This window comes from Papio anubis, chromosome 17 (genome assembly GCF_008728515.1).
Source record: "Papio anubis isolate 15944 chromosome 17, Panubis1.0, whole genome shotgun sequence".
In the NCBI taxonomy this organism is placed as follows: domain Eukaryota; kingdom Metazoa; phylum Chordata; class Mammalia; order Primates; family Cercopithecidae; genus Papio; species Papio anubis.
The window spans coordinates 50,937,185-50,962,924 of NC_044992.1; the positions used below are offsets into that span (position 1 = coordinate 50,937,185).

Here is a 25,740-nt window from a genome sequence, read left to right on the forward strand (position 1 = left end):
GGCCACGCACACTGGCATGAGGACGTATCTACCCAGAAGGGCCACCTTTTAAAAATGTGCACAAAGAAGCTTTTATGTGGATTAGCGATGTTCCCACCCAGAGACCTGAGTTCAAATTCCAGCTCTCACTCTGTGACCTTGTGCAGGTTCCCTTTTTCTTCTTTTTTTTTGACAGAGTCTCGCTCTGTTGCTAGGCTGGAATAGTGCAGTGGTGCGATCTTGGCTCACTGCAACCTCCGCTTCCCGGGTTCAAGCAATTCTCCTGCCTCAGCCTCCTGAGTAGCTGGGACTATAGGCGCACACCACCACACCCAGCTAATTTTTATATTTTTATAGTACAGATGGGGTTTCACCATGATGGGCAGGATGGTCTTGATCTCTTGACCTTGTGATCTGCCTGCCTCGGCCTCCCAAAGCGCTGGGATTACAGGCATAATCCACCACGCCCGAGCAGGTTCCCCCTTTTTTTTTTTTTTTGAGATGGAGTCTCTCTCTGTGGCCCAAGCTGAAGTGCGGGGGGGTGATCTTGGCTCACTGCAACCTCCACCTCCCGGGTTCAAGCAATTCTCCTGCCTCAGCCTCCTCAGTAGCTGGGACTACAGGCACATGCCACCATGCCTGGCTAATCGTTTGTATTTTTAGCAGAGACAGGGTTTCACCGTGTTAGCCAGGATGGTCTCTATCTCCCGACCTCAGGTGATCTGTCCACCTTGGCCTCCCAAAGTGTTGGGATTACAGGCGCGAGCCACTGCACCCGGCCCAGGTTCCCTTGTTTTAAGAGACAGCCCTGGGTAACTGGCCTACCCTGGAGGGCAGAATCTCCCACCAGCACCCAGGCCCTCAGGACCTCCCTCACCAGGCTGGGGAGTCAGCAGCTTCTAATTACCTTGTTCTGTCTCTTGGAGATTGGGGAAAGGCTCTTGTTCCTGTCTTGGCCTGAGGGAGTTTGGAAGGAGGCGGAGAACAGCATTTCACACCCTGAGCCCATGACGCTGTGACACCAATGACCCCTCCCCACCAAGGACAGTTTCCCATGATCTATTTCTGTGCTCTTGTGTGACTAGTGAGGCCAATTTAGGCTCAACAGGTTCTACCACAATTCAGATACTATTTCCACATAGGCAAGCTGGATCTGACTCTCACCTAGCAATTTTCACAATTCCTTAAGTAACACAAGTGAACACACATCACATAGTGGTTAAGAGCAAGGGCTCTGGAGTGAGAGGACGCTGGGGGTTCAATTCAGGCACCCCCCTTCCTAGGGCAAGGCACGGAGTACCACCCTGCGCTCCATGCAGGCATCTATAAACTGGGAGGCAGAAGAGCACCCACCTGCCAGGGTAGTTAGGCTCAGGAGAATGTACACAGAGGAGCTTGGCACAGAGCCTGGGAAGATCAAGAGGTGCCAGGCAGGGCTATTATTAACGGCTCCTAGTATTTCTTGTGTCCTGAACTCTTTCGGCAATCTAGTGAAGCCTGTGGACCACTTCTCAGAATGTTTTTTTTTTTTTTTTTGAGACGTAGTTTCGCTCTTGTTGCCCAGGAGTGCAATGGCATGATCCTGGCTCACTGCAACCTCTGCCTCCCAAGTTCAAGTGATTCTCCTGCCTCAGCCTCCCAAGTAGCTGGGATTACAGGCGTACACCACCACGCCCATCTAATTTTGTATTTTTAGTAGCGATGGGATTTCACCACATTGGCCAAGCTGGTTTCAAACCCCTGACCTCAGGTGATCCGCCTGCCTCAGCCTCCCAAAGTGCTGGGATTATAGGCGTGAGCTACCACGCCTGGCCTTCTCAGGATGTTTCTAAAGTGCATAAAATCGGTCAGGTTCAGTGGCTCACACCTGTAATCCCAGCACTTTGGGACCCTGAGGTAGGAGGATCACTTGAGGTCAGAAGTTCAAGACCAGCCTGGCCAATGTGGTGAAACCCCATCTCTACTAAAAATACAAAAATTAACCAGTTGTGGTCTCACATACTCGGGAGACTGAGGCAGGAGAATTGCTTGAACCCAGAAGCGGAGGTTGCAGCGAGGTGAGACTGCACTACTGCACTCCGGCCTGGGCAACAGAGCGAGACTCTGTCTCAAAAAAAATAAAAATAAAAATAAATAAAAAATAAAGCGCATAAAACGAAATACTTAGAATTCCCAAATCTTTTAAGTGGGGCCAACTTCACAGACCACCTGGATTCTAAGGGTGCCAGCCTCAGACTCCCACCAGAGGGAAGTCTTAGCACTCATTTCAGACTGTCTGAATGTCACTCTGTGGTCCTGTCACAAACAAAGCCCTTCTGTGGGTCACACACAACACAAGCCGGTGCAGCCAGTAGCTAGGTGTCAGTGCCAGAGGAGGAATCTCTGAGAGCTGCCTCCTTCCCACTCCCGCACTTCCAGGCCATCTCACCTGCCTCACTACCTCCAGGAAGGGCCACTCTGTGCTCTGTGGCTCAGGCCACAGCTGTGGGATCCCCTGTCCCTCAAAAACATTACTTAGCACAGATGAGCACAAGTTTTGCGCCTTGCTCTCGGGGCCCCCAGCTGCAAGCAGTCCAAAATTCTTCCCTGGGCTCTAACCTCACTGAGCCCCACTGCAGGTGACACCTCTCTCCCCAGTTCTATTCCACATCCTCCTGGGTTGAGGACATGGGAGGCCCTAAGCCCCTCTTCCCACAAAGCAGATACAATGTGAAACTGACCTCAGAGACCCTTAGAGTGTCAGGGAAGGAAGGGCCTGAAGATCAGCAACTCAATTCCCCCAGTTTTCAGAGGAGGAAAGTGAGGCCAGAGAAGGAAGAGACTTGTCCAAGGTCACCTGGAAAGGAGATGGAGGACCCAGGGCTTAATACCAGCTCTTCTGGCTCTCTGTCTGCTCCCCACTAAAAAACAGAAGGGGAAACACTAAGGCCCGGTCTCAAACTGAACGAGAGAGATGCAACAAGGGGTCAAACTCTGTACTAAGGATCCAGAGGTCTAGACAAGGACACCTGGTTGGTCCCCAGAACATCAGAGCCCAGGAGTGCAGGGGAGAATGGGATCAAGTGCAGGGAACCCCCAGAAACCTTGAGGCAGACTGTGACTCTGAAGGACCTTAAGCTCGGGATGCAGAGCCCTGATGGTGGGCACAAAGCATCTCTCACTGGCACAAATAGAGTTAGCAGTTGATCCTGGGATGCTCTCTGGGGAAGCAGACTCACATTTCCCAGTCAGCCATTTCTGGCATATACCTGGGTACAAAGCTACAGGCAAGTAAAAGGCACACTAACCATTCAAAGTCTGCAGCTGTTGCTAGGACTGTTTGCTCCACACCTGGGGTAGAATGGCAGGGGCTCCAGAGCAGATCCGCCTCCACTCCCCAAGCACAGCACAGCCCTGGGTGTCCAGCAGGGTGCCCTGCCCACCTGGCAGCTTGCCATAATCACCCATTCTGCTGGGGTTTAGACACCTGCTCCCTGGTGGCTGGAAACATCCTTTCTCCCGACTAACAGGCAGCTGGGAGTTGGATTCACCTCTCTCTGGGGCGACAGCCTCCCTCCTCCTGTATAGGCCCTTCTCCCAGGAGTCCCAAGACCCACCAAGGCCTTCCAGGGATGCTGAGGACATCCACTGGCTGACTGCTGGGCCCTGTGACCCATGTCCACACAGCTCTTACTCCAAGGATGGGCTGAGTCTACTCGCATCAGAATCACCTGAGACATGAGTTTAAATCATTGGTTCCTGGGCTGCCCTACGGAATCCAAACCTTTGTGGGAGGGGGGAGGGTGTCAAGGTCTGAGAATCTGCATTTTAATACATTCCTTTGGTAATACTGATGCAACCAAAAGTTTGAGAACCACTGTCTCAGTGTCCCCAGGCTGCCTGCTGCCAACCTAACAGCTGTTACAGCTGTGTGTGTGGACACAGTTAATCTGATTTCCTGTCTGGCAGCTGTGTGGCAGGGAAGGGACAGCTGAGGGTCTCAAAAACAAGAAGAGGGGATGAGGCGGGGGAGGGGCTACAGGAGGTTGTACGGGGGCTGGTGTTCAACTTTGTTCCTGAGCCCCCTTCTCTCCTTGGGCTAAAATCCCCTCAGGGAGGAAGATCACAGACCAAGTGGTCCTCAGTATTTACAGAAAACAAAGCCTCCTCTCAGAACCCCAGGAGGTCCCTGAGGCCAGAATGGTTCCTGTGCTCAGCGCACTGACAGGCCCAGCACATAAGGCTGTGTAGGTTGCATATTGCACATGGGCTCTCATCTAAAGGGGTGAGTTGGGGCTGAAACCTAACCCAAGCTCCAATCGCCAGGACATGCACACTGGCATGAGGATGTATCTACCCAGAAGAAGGGCCACCTTTTAAAAATCTGCACAAAACAAGCTTTTTTTTTTTGAGACAGAGTCTCACTGTGGCGCCCAGGCTAGAGTGCAGTGGCACAATCTCTGCTCACTGCAAGCTCCACCTCCCGGGTTCACACCATTCTCCTGCCTCAGCCTCCCAAGTAGCTGGGACTACAAGCGCCTGCCACCACACCAGCTAATTTTTTATATTTTTAGTAGAGATGGGGTTTCACCATGTTAGCCTGGTCTCGATCTCCTGGCCTTGTGATCCACCCGCCTCAGCCTCTTAAAGTGCTGGGATTACAGGCGTGAGCCACCGCACCTGGCGCTTTTTTTTTTTTGAGGCAGAGTCTCGCTCTCGTTGCCCAGGCTAGAGTGCAGTGGCGCAATCTCAGCTCACCGCAACCTCTGCCTCCCAGGTTCAAGCGATTCTCCTGCCTCAGCCTCCTGAGTAGCTAGGATTACAGGTATGCACCACAACTCCGGCTAATTTTTTGTATTTTTAGTAGAGATGGGGTTTCTCCATGTTGGTCAGGCTGGTCTCGAACTCCCGACCTCAGCTGATCCACCCGCCTAGGCCTCCCAAAGTGCCAGGATTACAGGTGTGAGCCACCCAACCCAGCCAAAAGCAGCTTTTATGTAGATTAGCAATGGTCCTACCCAGAGACCTGAGTTCAAATTCTAGCTCTCACTTACTCTGTGATCTTGGGCAGATTCCCTTTTTTTAAGAGATAGGGTCTTGTTATAGCGCCCAGGCTGGAATGCAGTGATCATGGCTCATTGTAGCCTCAAACTCCTGGGCTCAAGCAATCCTCCTGCCTCAGCCTCCTGAGTAGGTAGAACTACAGGTGCATGCCACTATGCCTGGATAACTTTTTTAAAACATTTTCTTGTAGAGACAGGGTCTGGTTATGCTGCGCAGGCTGGTCTCAAACTCCTGGCCTGAAGTGATCCTCCTCCCTCAGTCTTCCAAAGTGCTGGGATTACAGGTATGAGCCACCATGTCCAGTAAGTTCCTTAACCTCTCTGATCCTTCTCAATTGTACACCACAGCTATCAATACTTTCCTAAAAGAGATATGGCAAGGGCCAGGTGTGGTGGCTCATGTCTGTAATCCCAACACTGTGGGAGGCTGAGGCAGGCGGATCACAAGGACAGAAGTTCGAGACCAGCCTGGCCAACATAGTGAAACCCTGTCTCTACTAAAAATACAAAAATTAGCCAGGCATGGTGGCATGCACCTGCAGTCCCAGCTACTTGGTAGGCTGAGGCAGGAGAATCGCTTGAACCCAGGAGGTGGAGGTTGTGGCAACCCGAGATCGCATCACTGTACTCCAGCCTGGGCAAAACAGCGAGACTCCATCTCAAAAAAAAAAAAAAAAAAAAAAGTAGAGAAAGTACCTGATAGCCTTGTCACTTAGTGCATTATAATAGTTCCATCTCACCCCTGAGTCTTGTACTTCTTCCCCTCCTGGCACTACATACCTACACACACAGTCAAACCCAGAAAGTCCGAAAAGCACAAACAAGAATATTCAGGGAAAGCCCTAAGACCAAACTTGGACCCCATGGCACTTCCCAGTGTCCACAGCATTCCTTCCTGGCACAAGCAGGATTCACACCCTCCCTCCATAGGAAAAGCAGACTCCTCCTCCATGCTGTCTCATAAAGCCTGCACATTGTCTGAGCATCAGCTCCACCCAGTATAGGACAAAGGGGAATCCAGGGTCTACATAAGGGAGGCAGAAAATTCCCCACCTCTGTGTCCTTGAGAATCCCAGACTAGAGTTCAAACTCCCAGGCTCCCTAAGCCAGAACCAAGCTTGGATGATGGTGGTGCTCACTGTGTACTGGGGGGCTATGGCAGGGTGGCCAGGCAGAGACCGCATCCATCAAGGGAGACCTCTGATCGCTAAGAGCAGATGCTGAGATCTGCCCCGCTCTTCAAGCAAGAACAGCAGAGTGCCCCTGTCCTTCGGTAGGCTAAGGCTCTGTCTCACCCGCTGGGGTGACTCACTAAAGCTGTCTCTATTCAACCAGAGGTCCAAGCCCCAGAATAGAGCCCAGGAATCCTGCCAGCAATTCTGGACTCCAGCCCTCCCCATGCGACATTCATTCATCCATGTGCCAGGCACTGTGCTAGGTGCTGGGCAATGGCAGCAACCAAGACAGCCCAGAGAGCAAAGGCTGTCCCTAAAATAGGGTTCCAAAGATGCTGCTGGAGGTGGCAGGCAGGCACCACCCTCGAAAGACCCTTGCTCCAACCCCTGGGCTTGGGAGACCTGCACAATTCAGACTGTCCCAAGAAGCTTCCCTGGACACCTGCTTTTTCAGCCATAGGCTCTTGCATCCTGTCTGGAGACCGATCAAGAGACGGGGAAAGCGGGTGGGGAGGGAAACACCAGGCTGCCTGGGCCCTCATGGCCGTGTTTATCCGGGGTGGATTTTTTTTAACCCAAAGGTTAAAGTGTTTCTATTTGAAACATCTATTTACATTCCAGGGTCCAAAAAAAAAAAAAAAAATCAAGGCAGCCAAGCTCCAGGCCTATATCTGTCCCTAGCCGCGTCACAGACACAGCATCAGAGCTGCGCAGGGGGAACATTCTTAGCCCTCTCCCCGAGCCGAGCCGCTGAGGTGACTCACGCCTCCCTCCTGCCAGCATGGACCAAGCCACCACTCTGAAGGCCAGCCAGTGTTGGGGGTGAAGCGGTGAGACAGGGATCTGGAGAGAGGGGCTGCCTGGGAGTCCATGCAGGGGCAGCCAGGCCTAGGGAGGAGATGAGAGAGCAGGGTCCCAGCCTGCAAGGTTTCTGGGGTACAATCTGAAAGGAGGTGAGTGAATAAGCTGGGGAGGAAACTTCCGGCCAACTGCTGGCTCCTGCTGGTAGCAAAGAACAGAGGGGACAGGGCAGGATGGGTGGACCTGATAAGCCAGATAGGGTGGAGCTGTCCCAAGAAGATGCTCTGTGATTATTCTGTCTTCCAAGAGACCACCTTGAGTCCCAGAGGCCATGGGCTGGGGGCCAGCAGGCAGGGTCTTTAGTTGGACCTGTGGACTCCAGACCAGGATAAGAACCAGCCCTCTGGGTTTATTCCTCATCCCAGGGACCTGTGTAGGTGGCCCCCAGGCATATGCCCCTACCTCAGGGGACTACCTGGGTATCTTGTAGAGCTGGTCCCCAAGGTTACGCCCCCATCCCCACCCCAGCCTACAGGGCTGGCCCCAGGGTAATGCCCCTATCCCCGGGGCCTGCGTGGATACCCTGCAGGGCTAGTCTTCAGGGCCATGCCTCTACATGAGAACACTGCATGGGCATCCCTGCCTGGGCAGATGACAGTCCATGTTCCAAAGATTTTTTGAATCTTCCCAAAACATTCATGCTCTGACACATCCAAGTCCCATTGCAACCTTATCCCTGGGTAGCTCAGAGCCAAATCACAGGCACCTGCAGAGGCACACAGTTCCCACCTTCCAATGTGAAGCTTGGGATGCACACCCACATATCCAGAAGCAAGGACTCCCCATTCACATGCACACACACAGACACCCACACTTGAGTGCCAAGCCACTGCCAGGAGGGGCTGAGCAGGCATAGGTCCAGCAGGCCCCTCCCTGGAGGAAGCATCTTGTGGTGCCGGCCTGGTGGGGAGGCTGTGCCAGGAAGGCTTGATGCTGCCAACAGGTTCCCAAGAGTGAGGGAAGGAGTGGCCCAGCTCTGAGGGACCCCACCCCTAGCCAAGAGCCAAAAAAGTTCCTGCTGAGAAGGTGGCAGGATTAGGGGGTCCTGAAGCCCATCTGAGCCAGAGTAACACCTCTTCATCCTCATGAGATGGGAATCAACCCAGACCTGGGGAGAAAAGCGCTATCGGGAGCCAGCTAGGGGCTAAGGCAGCCAAGCCCCTCAGTTTCCGAGTTGGCAGCCTCTGCCTAACTCCATTACAACTGCACCAAGCCTCCCCAAGTGTCTGATTCTCAGGAGACTCCTGGCTGGGGACTTGTGGAAGTCACTGTACTCGATCCTCTAGCCCCAAGAACCAAGACAGAGGAGCTGGGGTAACCTTTATTCTTGTGGACACACAGCTACGCCTTCTTCCCTTGTCCAAACCTGGGGAGCGGGCAGCATGGAGGCGGGTCACTGACCCACTTCCTCCCCTCTGACCACAGTGCCAACTAGGCCAGGATCCTCCAGTAACCCCCAGCCCCCAGCAGCGGATGCTGACCCTGCCAGAGACCGAAGGGACTGGAAGAGATGCAGCAGAGTACAGCTGCGGGGCACAGGGGAGCAGCAGGCTCTGGGCAGGGAGGACAGGGGCCTCTCTGAGCAGGGATCCCCCAGCTCCATGTATTCTCAACAAAACTCTCAAGACAGATCTATGCAGGACCGTATCTATGCAAGGCTCAGGGCCAGATGCTCAGCCCAGGGACAAGGATGCCTGATGACAGAGGGCAGGCAGGGACACCAAGGCACTTACCTGTCACAGGGATGCTGTGCAGAGAAGTCCGCGGCAGGATTTCCAAGGATGGTTCCCGGCCTGACATCCCATCTGCTGAGAAACAGGATTCTGTCTCATAGATGGTCTGCAGCATCTCCACGAGCCCCTGAGCCTTGGGCACCAGCAGCATGCCAGGGAGGGGGCCGCCAGAGGCGGGGAGCAGGCTGAAGGGAAGGTGGTCCGGCAGCCCGCACTGCGCAGGTTCCCTCAGGCCACTGCCGATGAGACCCACACTGTGGGGAAGTGCCTCATCCGGCCTGGGCACTCCTGGCGGCAGGAGGGGCAGGGAGTCCCTAGAGGTGCAGGCCCAGCTCTGCTCTAGAGAGGCATCTGACCACCAGCCTCTCCCTGATTCCTAGGAGCTGGGGTATGGCTGAGCACTTGGGACAGGAAGGGGAGCTCAGCGGGCAGGCAGGCTCTGTGTTCCCTCCCAACCCTGGGTGACAGCTCTGGGCCCGGCTCCCTGCTCCTCCTTCCCGAATGAGCCGCCGCCGGCAGCTGGCAGGAGACTGAAATAGCAGTTGGGGGAGGGCCCTGTCTATAAATAGGTGGAGCATGCTCAGGGAGCTGCGGGCCGGCTGCCAGGAGGCCCCATGGGGGGGGAGGCGGTTCTACCCCAGGAGGAAGCGCCAGGCGAGGGGGATGGGAACAGGGGAGGGCCTGCACTCAGGGCCAAGGCCACAGCGCTGGGTGGCCAGAGGCTGGGCTGGGGAAGGACGCCGGCTGGGGTACCCAGGCATCTGGGAGCGGCTCTGGCTGCTACTCTTGGCAAGCAAGCCAGGGGATAGAGACCAAGAAGCCAGACTCAAGCCTCCGTCTTCCTTCTTGCCTTCCAAAGCAGGTAAAGGAATCAGAAGGGCCTGGGAGAGGCTGGCAGACACGCACTTTCCCTGGATTTCTAATAGCCCCATGGAGGTTTGCTTAACTTCTGCCCTCCCACAGTGTTGAGAGGTGCCTCCCCACCCCTTCAACCAGCAGAGAGTCCCCTAAACACTCCCGCTCATTCTGGAGTGTCGCCTCCAGAGGCTGCTCAGCCTCAGCTTCTTTCTAGGTTGTAGGGATACTCCTCCTGGGCAGACAGGTGTCCCCTGGTCCCCTTTCCTCACCCCAGTCCAGGAAAGGGGACCAGGGAACATCTGCCAATTCTCATAGCACAGGTAGCTCCTCCCTGGCAATGTGCCAGGTGCGGTGCTAAGAACATCATATACATCATCTCATTTATTCTGTGTGGTGACCTTAGGAGAGAGGTACAGATGAGAAAACTGAGACACAGGGAGATGAAGTCACTCATGCTAGGTCATACAGCTGCTTACATGGCAGGGCTGGGATGTCTGAGGCTCAAGTCTGAGCTCTAACCACCACACTCCACTGCCTCCCATTTCCCAGGGTTTCTATTAACAGGTATAATGACCCCTGTGCTCAAGTAGGAAGAGACTTGAGGATGGAGCCTCGCTAAGGAGAGTCAAGAGTTTTTCAGCATCCAGCCATTCCCCATCAGTCAGCCCCAGGCCTGGCAGCACAGCCCCTGCTCTCTTGGTCCTGGGGCTGATGCGCCATGAGGACCAGTGCCACTCACCCACCCTCCCCACCACTGGCCTGCCCCTGCTCTTCAGGTTGTGCCTCCTACTGGTACAAAGATGCCACTTGGCCCCCTGACCTCACTAGAGCCTTTTAATAGCCTGGTTATTCCTGTGTCTGCATCCCCCTCCTGCTTCCTGATGTCACAGTTGCTATTTTGGAGCCCCCTCCTTGACCCCCACTCCAGGCATGCAGCCAGGGACACCTGTCCTCCCTCTGCACTGGATGACCTCACCCTCTTGTTGGGAGCCCAGGAGGAGCTGGCCAACCAAGGACACAGTGGCTGTGGCTCCTGGAGCCAACTTCCCAGCCAGCTTCTGCCAGTCAGGGATGGCAAAGGGGTCTCCTGCCCTCAGGCTGGGAGTGGGAGGATTAGGGGGACCACACCTATAGACAGAGGCAGGCTTTCCCAAGCCCTAGACTAGCGAGATGTATATGTTGCTAGAGGGTACCCAGTGGTGGACCAGGAAAGAAACAGCGGACTGGAGCTGCAGCTTCTAAGCCAGGCAGATTCTAGAAAAAGGGCAAGGAACAGTACTCCCTCAGAGGCCTAGCGCTGGTGGACATCTTATGGTATGGCTGGGGATCTCATTCACCACCTCTTGCCCCAACCTCATCCTGGCCAACCAGGCTCTCTCAAGAGGAAGGGAAGGGAAGGTCTCCATCAGTGGGGTGATGGGCAGCAGATTAAAGGGAGCCCAGAAAGCCGGGAGCAGCAACCCCTCCCAGCCCAGGACTCCACCCACCCACGCTAGGAGCAACCAGAAGGGCTGGCTAGCCCTGTCCCAGCTCTCTCTGCCTCCCCCAGGCATAGGGGAGTGTGGCAGGAGAGGCTTGTTCTAAAGAGGAAGGCGTCAGTTACCAGGACTCAAAAGCAGGGCCCCCAGAACCTGGAGCACCCAGACATCGAAGAAAGAGGCCTTCCTGCTTAGGAAAGATAGGAGCACCCAGGACAGGGACACCCACAGGTGGCTGGAGCCGGGAGCTGGGCAGCCAGCTCCCAGCACCATTACAGCCTCCAAGAAACAGGAAGCAAAGTGTCAGACACAGCCAGAAAATCCTCAGTGCAATTCCCAGAACCCTCCAAGGGAATAAGAGAGGAGGTTTGGGATGGGGACAAATGTCTTTTTTTCTTCTGAGATTCAGGTGATACAAGGTCCTACTAATGTCTAACTTCAATCCTTCATGCTTTAGCCCCCCTCCTTGCAGTTCACTTCTCTTTTCCATTCTCTCCCATCCAGCACACCCATGTATCATCCCACAAATCTTATGGAGCACTCACCAAGCATGGGGTACATGAGCTTCACCCAGAGCCAGGCTTGTCCTCCCCAGACTCACTCTGCCTCTCCCTCAAAGGCTGCACTCTGACCTCCTAGCCCTCTGAATCTGAAGGAGAAAAGCACCTAACCCTGGCTCCAGGTTCCATTTCCTGAGCCCAAAGGCTGTGGGGGATGGGGGACCCTGACCAAAAGAAAGCAAAGTCTGCTTAGTGCACAGTGAAAAAGCCAAGGGCTGGCCCAGGAGCACCCTGGATGGAGTGTGAGATGCCAGCTTCCCCGAGCCCCAGACATCAGGCCTGCCCGCCCTCCTGTTCTTTCCTGCCCTTCGAGCCCAGTCGTGCTGGAGCCCATCAGCATGGCCTGGGAGCTGCCATGTGCCAGGCCCCATGCTAAGTATTGGCTGAACGCTCTCATTTGAAGCCAAGTTCAGAAAAAATGTGAACACCTACTTTGGCATCTTCTACTTCCCCTCAGGGTTGACCCTGCCTTCTCTGGCCATTCCATTCTAAGCCTTCAATCCCTTTGGAATGACAGAGCAGGGAAGAGGAGGGGAGAAGCAGGTCCCACTCTGCAGTGAGCACAGAGGTGTGTCAGGGGACACACCTCTGTAGAGAAGGGAGGCCAGGAGTCCACTTCCTAGACCCCAGCCCCATGCCAGGACTGACCCACTTTCTCACTGCCTGCCGTCCCCGGGGGCTTAGAGGCAGAGCCCAAGGCTGCGAGGCAGGACACCGAGGTTCCTGGCTCCACCCTACACCCATGCCCCAGTTTCTTTGGTCACCCAGAGAGCAGGGGTTGGCGGGGGCTGCTGCCCTCCATCCTAGGAAAGGGAAAGAGAGAGTGTAAGGGTTCTGGGAGGTGCTAGGCAGGCAGGTGTTGTCCTGAAGCTTGTCTTCCTCTCACACTGGGGAGAAGGATCCTGGCCGCCTCCCCCATGGCCCCACTGCCACCCAGACTGGCTTGCACAGTGGGCCTCACTCTTGCCTGCTCTTCTGGGCAATGGCACTGAGAAGAGGGTTCAACCAAAGCTGGCCTGGGTCCCAGGCCCCTGGGTGGCTCCTCCAACCTGGCTGGGCCGAGTCTGAGCTGAGCGAAACTTCTGTCAGCCTTTCAGCCCCACTGAGGAGAACATGCAGAAGCAATCAGTTCCAGAAAAATAAAGAAAGCCTTAATCCTCAAGCCCCCTTTGGCCTGAAGAAAAAGCAGAGATCAGCGAATGGTCTCAGGGAAGCAGGTAACCCCATCAATAGCCTCCACCCGTGATTCCAAGACTGCAAAAGAGGTAAATAAAGTCAAAGGCTGGCAGGCAGCCCAAGCCAGAGGGAAGTCATCAGCTCCCACCTCCCTGGTGGGCCCCAGAAGGAAATCACTCACAGTCTCTACCTGCTGCCCCTCACCAGAAACAGTCTCTCTTGCTAACGTGTTCACTGTGAGGGCCAGGGATGGCCCATCTCATGTTTTCTTCTGTCTTCCACAGGCTGAGCCTGTTGGTGATACTCAGTGAAGACTTGCCAAACAGAAAAGCTCCTACGCTGAGAGGACTTGAGAGAAACCAGAAGCTCTGCCCCTTACCCAGCCTGCTGTTCTGTACTCTAGGGAAAGAGGAGCAAGTGTTCAGGGAAGTGAGGAGAAGGTAGGAGGTGCTCAGGGGCTGCAGCAGACCCTGGGGACTAACCATTTCCATCCTTCCCACCTCTTATCTCCTGCCCCGTGGCCCATACCTTTCCTTCTTGGGGCTCGCTGCAGGGTGTCTACGGGGAGTGGACACCCGCGTGCTCTGGCTACAATCGGTGGTTTCATTTTGCTTCCGCCGAGTTCCAAGGCATGTGGTTTCCAGGCTTCTGCCAGGCGCTGGGCAACCCAGCCCTAGCCCAGATGCCAGCCCAAGCTCTGGGAATGGCAGACGCTAGGCCCCTCAGAAATAAAGAGCTGCGGGCAGGCTGGCTATCTCCCTGGCCCAGGGCAGCTGGAACCCCACAATTGGGAAAGCCAGTCCCAGAACCCCAGGAACACTCCGCAGGAAGGGCCTCAAGCAAACATCCCTAAGCAGCTGCCCCAGCTCCAAAGCCTCTCAACAATCCTAAAATGAGGTTCCCAATCCCTGGCCCCCTCCTCTTCTCCCTCTTTCCCCAACACAGAGAAGACAGCATCTCCCCCTGCTGGGGGGAGCTGGAAAGCCAGCCAGGAGGCGGGGCCCACTCCACAGGCCCACTCAGGATGCCCTCCTGGCCAGGGCTCAACAGTGGCTCTTAAGCCACTGGCCTCCTACACTGGTGGACACGTCCAGCAACTCCAACACTCCTGTCAGCTCCCGCAGAGGTAGCTGCAAGGGAAACTCAGCCCGCCAGCGTCTGGAAAGGTAACCCAATAACTTCATCTATCCTGGGTTGCTTATCACATTTCCCTGCGAGGGAAAGAAACCCCAAACCTGGGAAAAATCCTCTCCAAGCCACCAACAGATGCCTCTCGGCAGCTTCAATTCCCATGGCCAAGAGTTAGACCCCAGCCCCACGGGAAGCACGGACTGGAGATGGCTCCTGGACAGGTCAGCGTCACAACTCAGAGGAAAGAAGCAGCTGGCACTACTGCCCGACATGGCTGAGCTTGCTGGGGTAGTGTTCAACCGAGATGCACGAGGGACAGATGAGGACCCAGGCCTCTCCTTTCCCTTCGCCATCCAGTCTCAGAGGGGGAAGCAAGAAGGCAGAGCCGGGCAGCCCACCCAGTCCAGCCCCTATGGGCTGAATGAGGGCAAGGGCAGAGGCAGGAATATCTGAGGGGGAACCGCAAACCCTGCAGGAAGGATGACGGGGAAGAAAATGTGGGGTGGTCTGGATTCCTCCCTCATGCTGCTTCCGTACAACCTGCGAATGGGTATTCATCCTAGGCCCTAATTGCCCTATCTCTAAAAGGAGAAATATCCACTCACCCCTACATAAAAAGATGGAGCGTATTATGGGCCATGGACGGCTAAAGTTGAGCAAGATGGACCTTTAACACCTTGCAGAAGGAGACAGTCAAAGAGGAGGAAACAGCCATGACTCTGACCACACTGGCCCACGACCCTCCTGGGAAACTGCTGAGGGTCCAGCTCAGGCCACTAGAACACAGCCTCACAGGCACACATCCAGAAGCAGCTGCACATCAAGCTGCCTGGAGTCCCCCCAATAGACTATTTCTGGCAGCACTGGAAAGGGTCCTAGAAGCAGAGAGGAACAGGAAATCTCAGAGTAAAAGACCCCAGATTAGCAATCTATCATATGAACGGCCCAAGAGGAAGAGAGGCAGTCTACCTGAACTCAGAGGAGAGCCAAGACTCCTCTACCCACGTCACCCCACTCCCACCCAACACCACGCACCCATACACGGAGGTTAAGGCCCAGTGCCCTTGTAAACCTCCACTAAGAAAAAAGTGTGGAACACAAACATTCCACCAAGTAAAGAAGCCACCACCACAAAAAGGAAGCTGGGCATTCTGCTATAGTAAAGAAATTCCTCCAACTTCATCTCAGACTGGCGAGAGAGATTCAGGGATACACACTGCCCCTTCAGGCCCGCCTGTCTTGGCTAGCAGGGGAAGGCGGAGGTGGAACTGAATACCCCTAAGTTGAGAGGGCAAGCATGGGGGGCAGAGTAGGACCCATTGCCTTCCCAGGACCAGGCCGGACCATCAATCCATCAATTCCCAGGTCCACCTCATGGGCCTTTTCTTGCAACACCTCTCCACTCCTGACCCCCTCATTCCCTTATGGATCAGACAGTAAAGGTCAGCTGGCCTGGAAGGGAAACCCACACAGCCCATTGCATCCAAAGCTACCCCAGGGTGCTCTTCTCCAACCTCCCAGCTCTTACCCGACTCGTTGGGAGAGTTCATGCCGGCTCTGGGCCTGCAGGAAGCTGGCGTTGGGGGCTGGGACGGGAGGGGGTGGAGCTGCGGTGATGTCAAGAGAGACAGACGATAACAGACAGACGGACGGGACGGGAGCCCGGGGCCGCCGTGCCTCTAATGCCCATCCGAGGCCATCCTTCGGGGCGAGGCAGTCAGGCACTCAGAACGGCATCCCTGGGGAGAGATGGAGCAGGGTTAGAGGCCCCTAACTCAGGAATCTGAGAGTCGAAGGAGACCTTGGAGCTTGTCAGTTTATACCTGGGGATGAGAGGGATGAGAGGGATGAGAGGGAGGGATACCTGCCCACAGCCACAGAGGAAATCAGCAGAACTGGATAGACCCTGGTTTCTTTCTTTTTTTTCTTTTTTTTGAGACGGAGCTCCGCTCACTGCAAGCTCCGCCTCCCGGGTTCACGCCATTCTCCTGCCTCAGCCTCCCGAGTAGCTGGGACTACAGGCGCCCACCACCTCGCCCGGCTAGTTTTTTGTATTTTTTAGTAGAGATGGGGTTTCACCGGGTTAGCCAGGATGGTCTCAATCTCCTGACCTCGTGATCCGCCCGTCTCGGCCTCCCAAAGTGCTGGGATCACAGGCTTGAGCCACCGCGCCCGGCCAGACCCTGGTTTCTTATCTTACTAACTGATGAGGCTCCCAGAGCCCAAGGGATAGGAAATGGCTATGGTGGTCAAACCCAACAGACCCGTTTTCAGGTGAGTGTCTACTGCCAGGTGGGGAGACCCTATAGACTCCCAACAGTGCCTGCCATGGTACTAGGTATGCACCAAAGGAGAAAGTGCAGGGGGCTTCTGATCTCTATCCATAGCAGTGGGGAGATGCAGGGCTGATCTAGAGTCCCTGGCAGAAATTAAGGGAGAAACTGGTATCCCAGCCTCTAAAGCCTAAGCTGGGACTTCTAGGGGTCTTCTCCCGACTTTCTGATCCTTGTGCCACCCAACTCTGGAAATATGGATGTATTTCCGTTTTGGTCTCGCCCAGTTCGACAACAGACCAGGACAATAGCTTCTCTTTCCAGGAACTGAGAAAATCAGAGACCTCTCCATTCCAAATCTAGTACCCCTGGCCTGGCAGGTGCAGGGCCCAAGCCCAAGGCTTTGTGTATATTGTACAGGTTGTGCTCTGTGTAAGGAGGTCTGGCCCAGGGAGGTATAAAATCCAGCCTGTGCCCTGCCTGCCAAGCCATGGCCTGACATGCTGAGTCCACCCAAAACAAGGGACAATTTTTTCCCAGTTTGTACAAAAGCAACAAAAGGCCCAGCGGTAACCCTGCTGAGGCCAGCATAGTAAAGGAGGAGGTATTACAGGACCATGGCTTTGCCAACCCATGCCCACTCCTCCAGCTCTCCCCCACAGTTAGTCCTCAAGCCTCAGACACTATGCACACAGCCACCTGGCCCATCCCTTAACAGCCCACGATCCACCCCAGACATGATCTCATTCATTTGCTTCCAAATGAAGGCAGGCCTTCCAATACCCAATGAAAGCAAGGTAGAAGGAAGCCATCAGAGGAGGCTGTGAGCTGCTGCGAGTTTAAGCCCTAACTCTGCTCCCCAAGCCTCGAACCAGCAATCAGCTCTGCCCAACCTAGACAGCCCCACCTCCTGGCAGGATTAATTCTCAGTAAGCCTTGCATTCTCATCAGATTCCCAAGGGTGGGGTCCATTTGGAGTCCAGAAGCCAGGTAAGGCAGAAACACAAGAACGTGAATACACATGCGCATGCGCGCGCGCGCGCATGCACACATGAGACCTTGAGGTCCCAGGCTTGCTGCTATCTGCTCTTGCCCATAGGGCTTGGACTCTATGGCTGGAGAAAGGTACACTCAGATTGGGGGGCAGAGTTGAAGGGGCTAAATTGCTCCTGACAGGCACAGGTATGGGATTAGGACAAAAAAGGCTACACAGGCAGGGCTGAGGCCAAGCTCAGGAATGTGGCAGGTAGGGCTGCTGGTCCTCTGGCAGGGCCCATGGGGGCAGGCAGTTCGGCCTGCGCCCACACCAGGGCTGGCGCCCAGTCCCGCTCACACCCTTTCCCGTGGGCTGGGGAACACAGGTTCAGAAATTCCCACGATTCCCAGAAGCCTGAGTAGCCCAGCCCATCTCCACATTGAGAGGCACCTCCACAACAAGGTGCTCAGAAGGGGCACAGCCCCAAGCGGCACAGAAACCAGATTAAGCTTAGCCCCCAGCCCCCATCATCCTAAGCCACTCACTGTCTCTCTGGGTCTTAAAGGCGCTGATCCTCACCCCTGAGGCAGAAGAGGAAGGGAGTAGCTCTTTGAATTCATGGTGGGCTCAGGACTCAGGTACATCTACTCCTCCCTATCCTATAAAATTCAGCAAGATCCCTGGGCCCCTGTCCACCTGTAAAGAGTGTCTGCCAACACCCCCATCAAGTCTTCCAAGTGAACCAGAGCCACAGGCTGGGCCTCCCTGAGAAACAAAGCAGTGTTCACGGTCTGATTGGGACAAGCACAGATTCTTGTCTGGGGTGGGGCATGAAGGGGAGAAGGGGAGTCTGATGTTTAAAACCTGAGCTGTTTGTTCCCACATCTGCCAGAGAAATCCGTTGGGTCTCAGTGGGCAGTCAGGGACCAGGAGCTGTGTCCCAGATGACCTAACACTTGGATGCCAAACCAGGGAGCGGCCCAACTTCCAGGACATCATAAGTAGACAGACCCCTTGCCCACCCCAAGCGTCCTGCCCCACTACCTCACACCAACTCTTTCTTCCAGACAGACCCCTACCCTACTCCAGGATCCAAAACCACCTCCCACATCCAGCCAAGACAGCTGGGCTAGGATGAATGAAGGAAACGGGCTGCATCTCACCCTACAAGCTCAGGGCTGAGCCTGGGGAAGTAGGGCGGAAACCCCAAACTCTGGCAAAGGGTGGGAGGAGGAGGACAGACAAGTGAGGGGCACATGGTACAATGCAATGCTCCAAAGGCCATAGGTTCACAATGTTACCCTGTAGCGATCTTGTCACTCGAACAACTCCCTCAAAATTACTGGGGAGTCAGGTGTCCCTTGGAGACCCTCTCTGGAACCTGGACTCCAGTACCACCATGCAACCCCCTCCCAACACACCTGCTCTGGCCCCAGGCCAGGGCACCCCCTAGGTCATAGGTGACAGGGTCAAGCAGTGTGAACCAAGTCTTGGGAGTCTGAGATTGTTTCACTCTACCTCAACAACCTCATCAAAAAGTTACAAACCGGCCAGGCACGGTGGCTCACGCCTGTAATCCCAGCACTTTGGGAGGCCAAGGCGAGCAGATCACCTGAGGTCAGGAGTTCCAGACCAGCCTGATCAAAATGGAGAAACCCTGTCTCTACTAAAAAAAATACAAAATTGGCCAGGCATAGTGGTGCATGCCTGTAATCCCAGCTACTCAGGAGGCTGAGGCAGGAGAATTACTTGAACTCGGAGGCAGAGGTTGTGGTGAGCCAAGATTGCGCCACTGCACTCCAGCCTAGGCAATAAGAGTGAAATTGCGTCTCAAAAAAAAAAAAAAAGTTACAAGCCAAGACATCCCACCCAAAGGTCAAAGGTACTAGGGACTTATCTTGACCCTTCCTGACCATGGCCACAGCCTACCACTTTCCTCAGCCTCCGAGAGCTTCTGTTGCCTAGTGCCTCCCTCAAGCTATGCCAACAGAAACCCAGAAGGATCAGAGCCATGAAGGGTGGCAGAGTCGGATGTCCAGGCCCCAAACCAGGGAAAGGGGGAGGGTGACAGGGAAGGAAAAAAGGCACCAGGCTGACAAATTCATTTTTGCAATCGGCCCATTTCTGTTTGTCTGCTCAGACGCAGCTCCAGGCATCTGCACAAGCCAGATGGAGGAGGCTGCTATTTCTAGAAAAAAAAAAAAAAAAAAAAAAGAGGGGGGGTGGTGAGAGGGGAGGAAGGGAGGAGGCGGAGGCAGAGGGCAGAAGACAGGGTCTGTTTGCCCTAAAACCTCAGGCAGAATGATACCCTCTTCCCAGCACTACCAGACAGGGTCCCCATTCAAGAAAGGGCTGGGGCTGGGCCTGGGGTGAGGTAGGATGGGGAAGAAGAAAGGCAGAGAAAGTTTAATTAGCTAAAGTCGGCTACAATAGGCCCCCTCACCGGCTGCATCAGGTTTTCATTCATGAGCAAGCTACAGTGCTCCAAAAATGCCAAGAACCACCCCCCCCTTGCTGTCTCCCCCTCCCCCCACCACCGCCACCAACAGGAGTGCGTCCTCTAGCAGGCTGGCTGAGCCTGATGCTGTGTTCCAGACATCCCTCCTCAAAGGGATGTGAGTAGGAAGAATTAATTATTAAAGAGCAGCTGGTACTTCAGCACCGACCGCGCTACCCCCAGCTCCTATAGCTGATTCCCCTCCCCCACTATGCGGGAACACAAATGACACCCCCCAACATTCCCAGGCCCCATTTCTAAACACACAGTTAAGATGCCACCCCTAGAGAGGGGAAAGCAAACCTTTGTCTCTGCAGCTACTTGGGGTGGGTGGGGCATGTGAAACTGCTGCCCCCCTCCAAATTACACGATCCAGCCAAAGTAGGAGGATATACTGGAGAAGGGGAGGCTGGCACAGAACTAACATTTCCTCCATCCTTGCCCCCAAGTAACCCGCACCTGAGATCTGTCTCTCTGGTCTCCGGCATGCCCACATTCCCAGGACAGAGTGGAGATGCTGGGAGCCCATTTCTCTAACTCAGAGAGACCCCTACTGCCTTGTCAAGAAAGCCCAGATCCAAGTTCAAGTGAAGAGAAGGCAAAGAGAGGAGTCAAGAAAAGAGGAAGGACACAAACCAAGATCTCCCCAAGCTTTGTGTTTAGGAAGGGAGAGGAAGGAGGGAAGACTGGAATGAAGAAGCAGGCAGTCCCCAACATGGCTCATCCACCATCCAGCCCAGCCAGCCCAGCCTAGCCCAGCATCTCAACAGCCAGCATCGGCTCAGGGTGCCTAGGACTTGGGAGACTGAAGACCATCCCTGCCTGCCTACATCCTCTGAACCTAAGAGGAGGCCGAAGGCAGGACCCAGACCCAGACTGCAATCCTGCAAGGCAATCTGGCCAGGGGTCCCTCTGACCAAGACTCCTGGATCTCACCCTCCCCCCAACCTCCTTTTGTTCCCATAATCTGGCTCCATCCTCCCCTCCCAGTTGGACACTGAACCAAATCATCACCACCTACCCAACCTCCAAATCTAATTCCAGGTCCCAGAAGCATGGTAGTCACTGACAAGAGTGATGGGTCCCTTTTGCACCCTCCTAAAAGCAATGCAGCTGTTACCTTTCCTCTTTAGGGACACACCTCATCTCAGAAGGGGTATCAGTCAGGGATATCAGGTGGTTATCTCCTCTCCCAAAGGAAGCACCCAACCTCTCCACTCCAACAGCCCCCACCAGGCTCCCAGATTAATTAATTACACCCAGCTACTTCTCATCTTCCCCAGGGCCCCAGGGAAGGGTGGGGTGGAGAAGGTGACTCCCCCAAGTTAACAAGACACTGGTAGTGCTCCCGCTTCCTTGAGATACAGACCCGGGATGAAAAATGGGGGGCATCCACCCCAGACAAGAAGGGGTTGGGGGAGAGCTCCATTTCATCTCCTCGCTCTCGTATCCTGGCTCCAGGGTGTCAGACAGGAGAAGAGGGTGGAAACAAACGCAGTAGCGCCTCAGAGGAGACGGGGTGAGAATAATGGAGAGAGAAGTAAGGTGGACTCAGCAGTCCCCCTCCTCATGCACACAAGTCAAGGACATAAAATCAAGGATGCGTTCGTAGCTATGGAGAGAAGCGCTGTGGGTGGGCAGCACACCTCACCTCAGAGTACCAAGAAAGGGGTGTCCAGCGAAGAGGGATCTGCACAGAATCCGGGTGCAGGGCTCAAATGGCTCTGCAACGCAACATGCGCCGCCAGGGAAGGGGCAAATCTGACAACCCCGGCCGGTCTCCGAGCCATCTGCGGGCGCGGGAAGGCGGGCCCCTCCCTTACCTGCAGGGAAGGCGCCCCTGTCTGGGAGGGGCAGGGAGGGGCGCGCGCAGCAACCCCGATGCCCAGCTCCCGGGCTGGCGACGCTCCCGGGGAGCGCCGGCTGGCACCCGGGCCCAGGAGGAAGGAAGGGGGGCGCGGAGCTCGGCGCGCGCGCTGGGAGCCTACGGACAGAGACGGAAGGCGGAGGGAGCGCCGCCTCGCGTCCCGGGGGCCGGGAAGACGGGGTCTGGGCCGGGGCGGCGCGCTCACCCGCTGCGGCTCGAGCTCCGGCTTCGCGGGCGGCGGCGGCAGCAGCGGCGGCGGCAGCGACGGCAGCGCCTCCTCGACGGCTCCTCCATCTTTGCGGCGGCTCCTCCGGCTCCGCTCGCCGCCGCCACCAACAACAACATTCGGAGACGTCACTCCCGTCACGTGACCCGACCCGAAGCTAAAAATAGACCCAGACCCCCCCTCCCGCCCCATCCCCGCAGCCACCACCAACCCCTCCCCTGCCTCTCGGCCCTCCCCGCCGGGCGGGGCCAGCGACGCCATCGTGACAGCTCCTTAAAGGGCCAGTGCCCAGCATAGAGTTGGGCTGAGACGGGATGGAAGGGAAGGGATAGGAACGCTGCGAGTAGGAGTGGAAGGGTCGTTGCAGGGGCCGAGTGTGGATGCTGGGACTCAACCTTTGGGTTGTACAAGTTTCCTCCTTGCTCTTCCCGGACTTCCTTTTCAAACCGTGGATGGTGCAATCGTTGCCTGCCTAAGCTGCTCCCCTAACACGCCCTCCCGCGGTCGGGGAGGGGACCTGGGGATGAATTCCCAGGGGCTGGGAGTGCCACCGCAGCGGCTGCAGCCGGGCCTGGCTGGGGGTTGATGGTTCGGACAGGTCTCGAACTCGCCATCTCTGACCGCACACACTGCATCCGTGCCAGGGAAAGAAAAGCCTGGGAGAGGCCAGGGTATGGCTGTAACAGTCCAAGGCCTTCAAAAAGGCAGACCAGCAGACCAGGAGCCGGAAAGACTTCCCTGACTTTGGTGCTATCCACGTCACATCTCCCCTTGGTACACAGTATGAACATGTTGAATTAGACCTAGACAATTTGTCAATGACCCAGCAATTCCACTAACAAAAATGTATTCCAAAAAAATAAACTTTGTTATGTTAAAAAATGAACATGAGATCGTGTGTAATGATGTGAAAAGTTGAAAACAACCGAAATATCCATCAATAGGGAATTGGCAAACAAAGCAGGAGACATTGATTCAGTAAAATATTATCCAGACATTAAGTTTTATAGGGGACGGGACTTGGTGGCTCATGCCCGTAATCCCAGCGCTTTGGGAGGCTGAAGCAGGCGGATCACCTGAGGTCAGGAATTCAAGACCAGCCTGGCCAATATGGTAAAACCTCGTCTCTACTAAAAATACAAAAAATTAGCCGGACAGGGTGGCAGGCACCTGTAATCCCCTGTACTCAGGAGGCTGAGGCAGTAGAATCGTTTGAACCCAGGAGGCAGAGGTTGCAGTGAGCCAAGATTGTGCCATTGCACTCCAGCCTGGGCAACAAGAATGAAACTCTGCCTCAAAACAAACAAGCAAACAAAAAAGTTTTATAGGGGCCAGGCTCATTGGCTCGTGCCTGTAATCAATCCCAGCATTTGGGAAGCTGAGGCGGGAGGAATACTTGAGCCCAGGAGTTCAAGACCAGCCTGAGCAACATGCAAGACACTGTCTCTATTTTTAAAAAGAAGAGGCCAGGCGCGGTGGCTCACGCCTGTAATCCTAGCACTTTGGGAGGCCGAGGTGGGCCGATCACGAGGTCAGGAGATCGAGACCAGCCTGGCTAACACAGTGAAACCCCGTCTCTACTAAAAATACAAAAAAAAAAAAAAAAAAGACGGGTGTGGTGGCGGGCGCCTGTAGTCCCAGCTACTCAGGAGGCTGTGTCCCAGCTACTCAGGAGGCTGTGGCAGGAGAATGGCATGAACCCGGGAGGCAGAGGTTGCAGTGAGGGGAGATCATGCCGCTGTACTCCAGCCTGGGCAACAGAGTGAGACTCTGTCTCAAAAAAAATAAAAATAAAAAATAAAAAAGAAGAATAAAAATTGTATAGGTCTACACCGACCTGAAAAGATGCCCATGATATATTGTTTTCTTGGAAATCAGGACTCAAGCAAGCATTACTGAATTGTTCCATTATTATAAAAACAACAAACTAGATTCATATGCCTGAGTATATGTGTATATCAAAAAGCCTGGCCAGGGGCCAGACCTGTGTTCACGCTGGGGGGCTAAGGTGGGAAGATAGCTTGAGCCCAAGAGATGAGCTAAGTACACACCACTGCACTCCAGCCTGGGTGAAAAAGTGAGATCCTGTCTCAAAAAAAAAAAAAAAGAAAGCCTAACCAGGCATGGTGGAATGGTGGCACATGCCTATAGTCCTACCTACTTGGGAGGCTCAAAAGGGAGAATTCATTGACCCTAGGAGTTCAAGGCCGGCCGGGGCAACATAGAGAGACTCACACCTGTAATCCCAGCACTTTGGGAGGCCAAGGCGGGCAGATCACGAGGTCAGGAGATCGAGACCATCTTGGCTAATACGGTGAAACCCCATCTCTACTAAAAATACAAAAAATTAGTCAGGCGTGATGGCACATGCCTGTGGTCCCAGCTACTCAGGAGGCTGAGGCAGGACAATCGCTTGAACCCAGGAGGTGGAGGTTGCAATGAGCCGAGATCGCACCACTGCACTCCAGCCTGGTGACAGAGCGAGACTCAGTCTAAAAAAGAAAAAAAAGAAAGAAAACAAAAAAAAGTCTAAAAGAATAAGTACCAGAATGTTTGTCTTTACTTTTTTGTCTTATTTATTTATTTTGAGACAGAGTCTCATTGTGTCTCCCAGGCTACAATGCAGTGGCACAGTCATAGCTCAGTATAACCTTGAACTTCTGAGTTCAAGTGATCCTCCCACCTCAACCTCCCAGGTAGCTAGCACTACAGGTGCACGCCATTACATCCATCTAATTTTTTTTTTCAGGGTCTCGCCATGTCACCCAGGCTGGAGTGCAATGGCACCATCACAGCTCACTGAAGCCTCGATTTCCCAGGCTCCAGAGATCCTCCTGCCTCAGCCTCCGAGTAGCTGGGACCACAGCTACACGCCACTACGCCCAGCTAATTTTTGTATTTTTTTTAGAGATGGGGTTTCCCTGTGTTGCCCAGGCTAGACGACTTTTTTTTTTTTTTTTTTGAGATGCAGTCTCGCTCTGTCACACAGGCTGGAGTACAGTGGCGCGACCTCGGCTCATTGCAACCTCTGCCTCCAGGGTTCGAGCGATTCTCCTGCCTCAGCCTCCAGAGTAGCTGGGATTACAGGTGCAGGCCAACATGCCCGGCTAATTTTTGTAGTTTTAGTAGAGATGGGGTTTCACCATGTTGGTCAGGCTAGTCTCAAACTCCTGACCTCGTGATCCGCCCATCTCAGCCTCCCAAAGCGCTGGGATTATAGGCATGAGCCACTGCGCCCGGTCTAGGCAAGTCTTATGCTCCTGGACTCAAATGATCCACACATTTCAGCCTCTCAAAATGCTGGGATTACAGGAGTGAGCCACCACACCTGGCCACTCCAGGGGATTTTTACTGCAGCTGGTCCTTTCCTCATATTTGGGGGGGAAAAAAAGAGAAACATCCAAAATTTCTGCATGATCTGATCCCTGCCCATGTCACCTCTCTTTGCTAGCTTTCTGTACTCCTGCCATGTGACTTTCTCTCAAACAATGTGCTCTCTGCTCTTCAGGGCCTTTGCACAGGCTGTTTTTTATCTTTCTAGAATGCCTCCCTCCCTTCTTCTCTTTACCTGGCTAACTCCTACTCATTCATCAGAGTGCTTTTTTTTTTTTTTTTTTTTTTTTTTTTTTTTTGAGCCAGGGTTTCACTCTTGTTGCTGAGGCTGGAGTGCAATGGCATGATCTCAGCTCACTGCAACATCCGTCTCCTGGGTTTAGTGAGTCTCCTCCCTCAGCCTCCCAAGTAGCTGGGATTACAGGCACCTGCCACCATGCCCGGCTAATTTTGTATTTTTAGTAGAGATGGGGTTTTTCCATGTTGGTCAGGCTGGTCTCAAACTCTTGACCTCAGGTGATCCATCTGCCTCAGCCTCCCAAAGTGCTGGGATTACAGGCCTGAGCCACCGCACC

General features: G+C 54.5%; 1 protein-coding gene across 17 annotated transcripts in view; it reads right to left on the reverse strand.

Moving 5' to 3' along the window:
• Positions 1-22,010, reverse strand: part of HDAC5 (histone deacetylase 5) — a 47,608-nt gene extending 25,598 nt beyond the window's left edge. For 5 of the 17 annotated variants that reach the window (XM_031657134.1, XM_031657121.1, XM_031657120.1 and 2 more), the window contains exons 1-3: positions 21,812-21,948; positions 8,791-8,865; positions 887-936 (exon numbers count right to left, since the gene is read on the reverse strand). In XM_031657134.1, the coding sequence (XP_031512994.1) occupies positions 887-936; positions 8,791-8,865; positions 21,812-21,900 (214 nt within the window). In that variant the 5' untranslated portion in view covers positions 21,901-21,948. Of the gene's footprint in view, positions 1-886; positions 937-2,699; positions 2,880-8,790; positions 8,866-15,521; positions 15,733-21,811 lie in introns of those variants that run through there. The other 12 variants (XM_031657126.1, XM_031657124.1, XM_031657125.1 and 9 more) reach the window with 10 other exon arrangements.
• Positions 22,011-25,740: the final 3,730 nt, after the last annotated feature.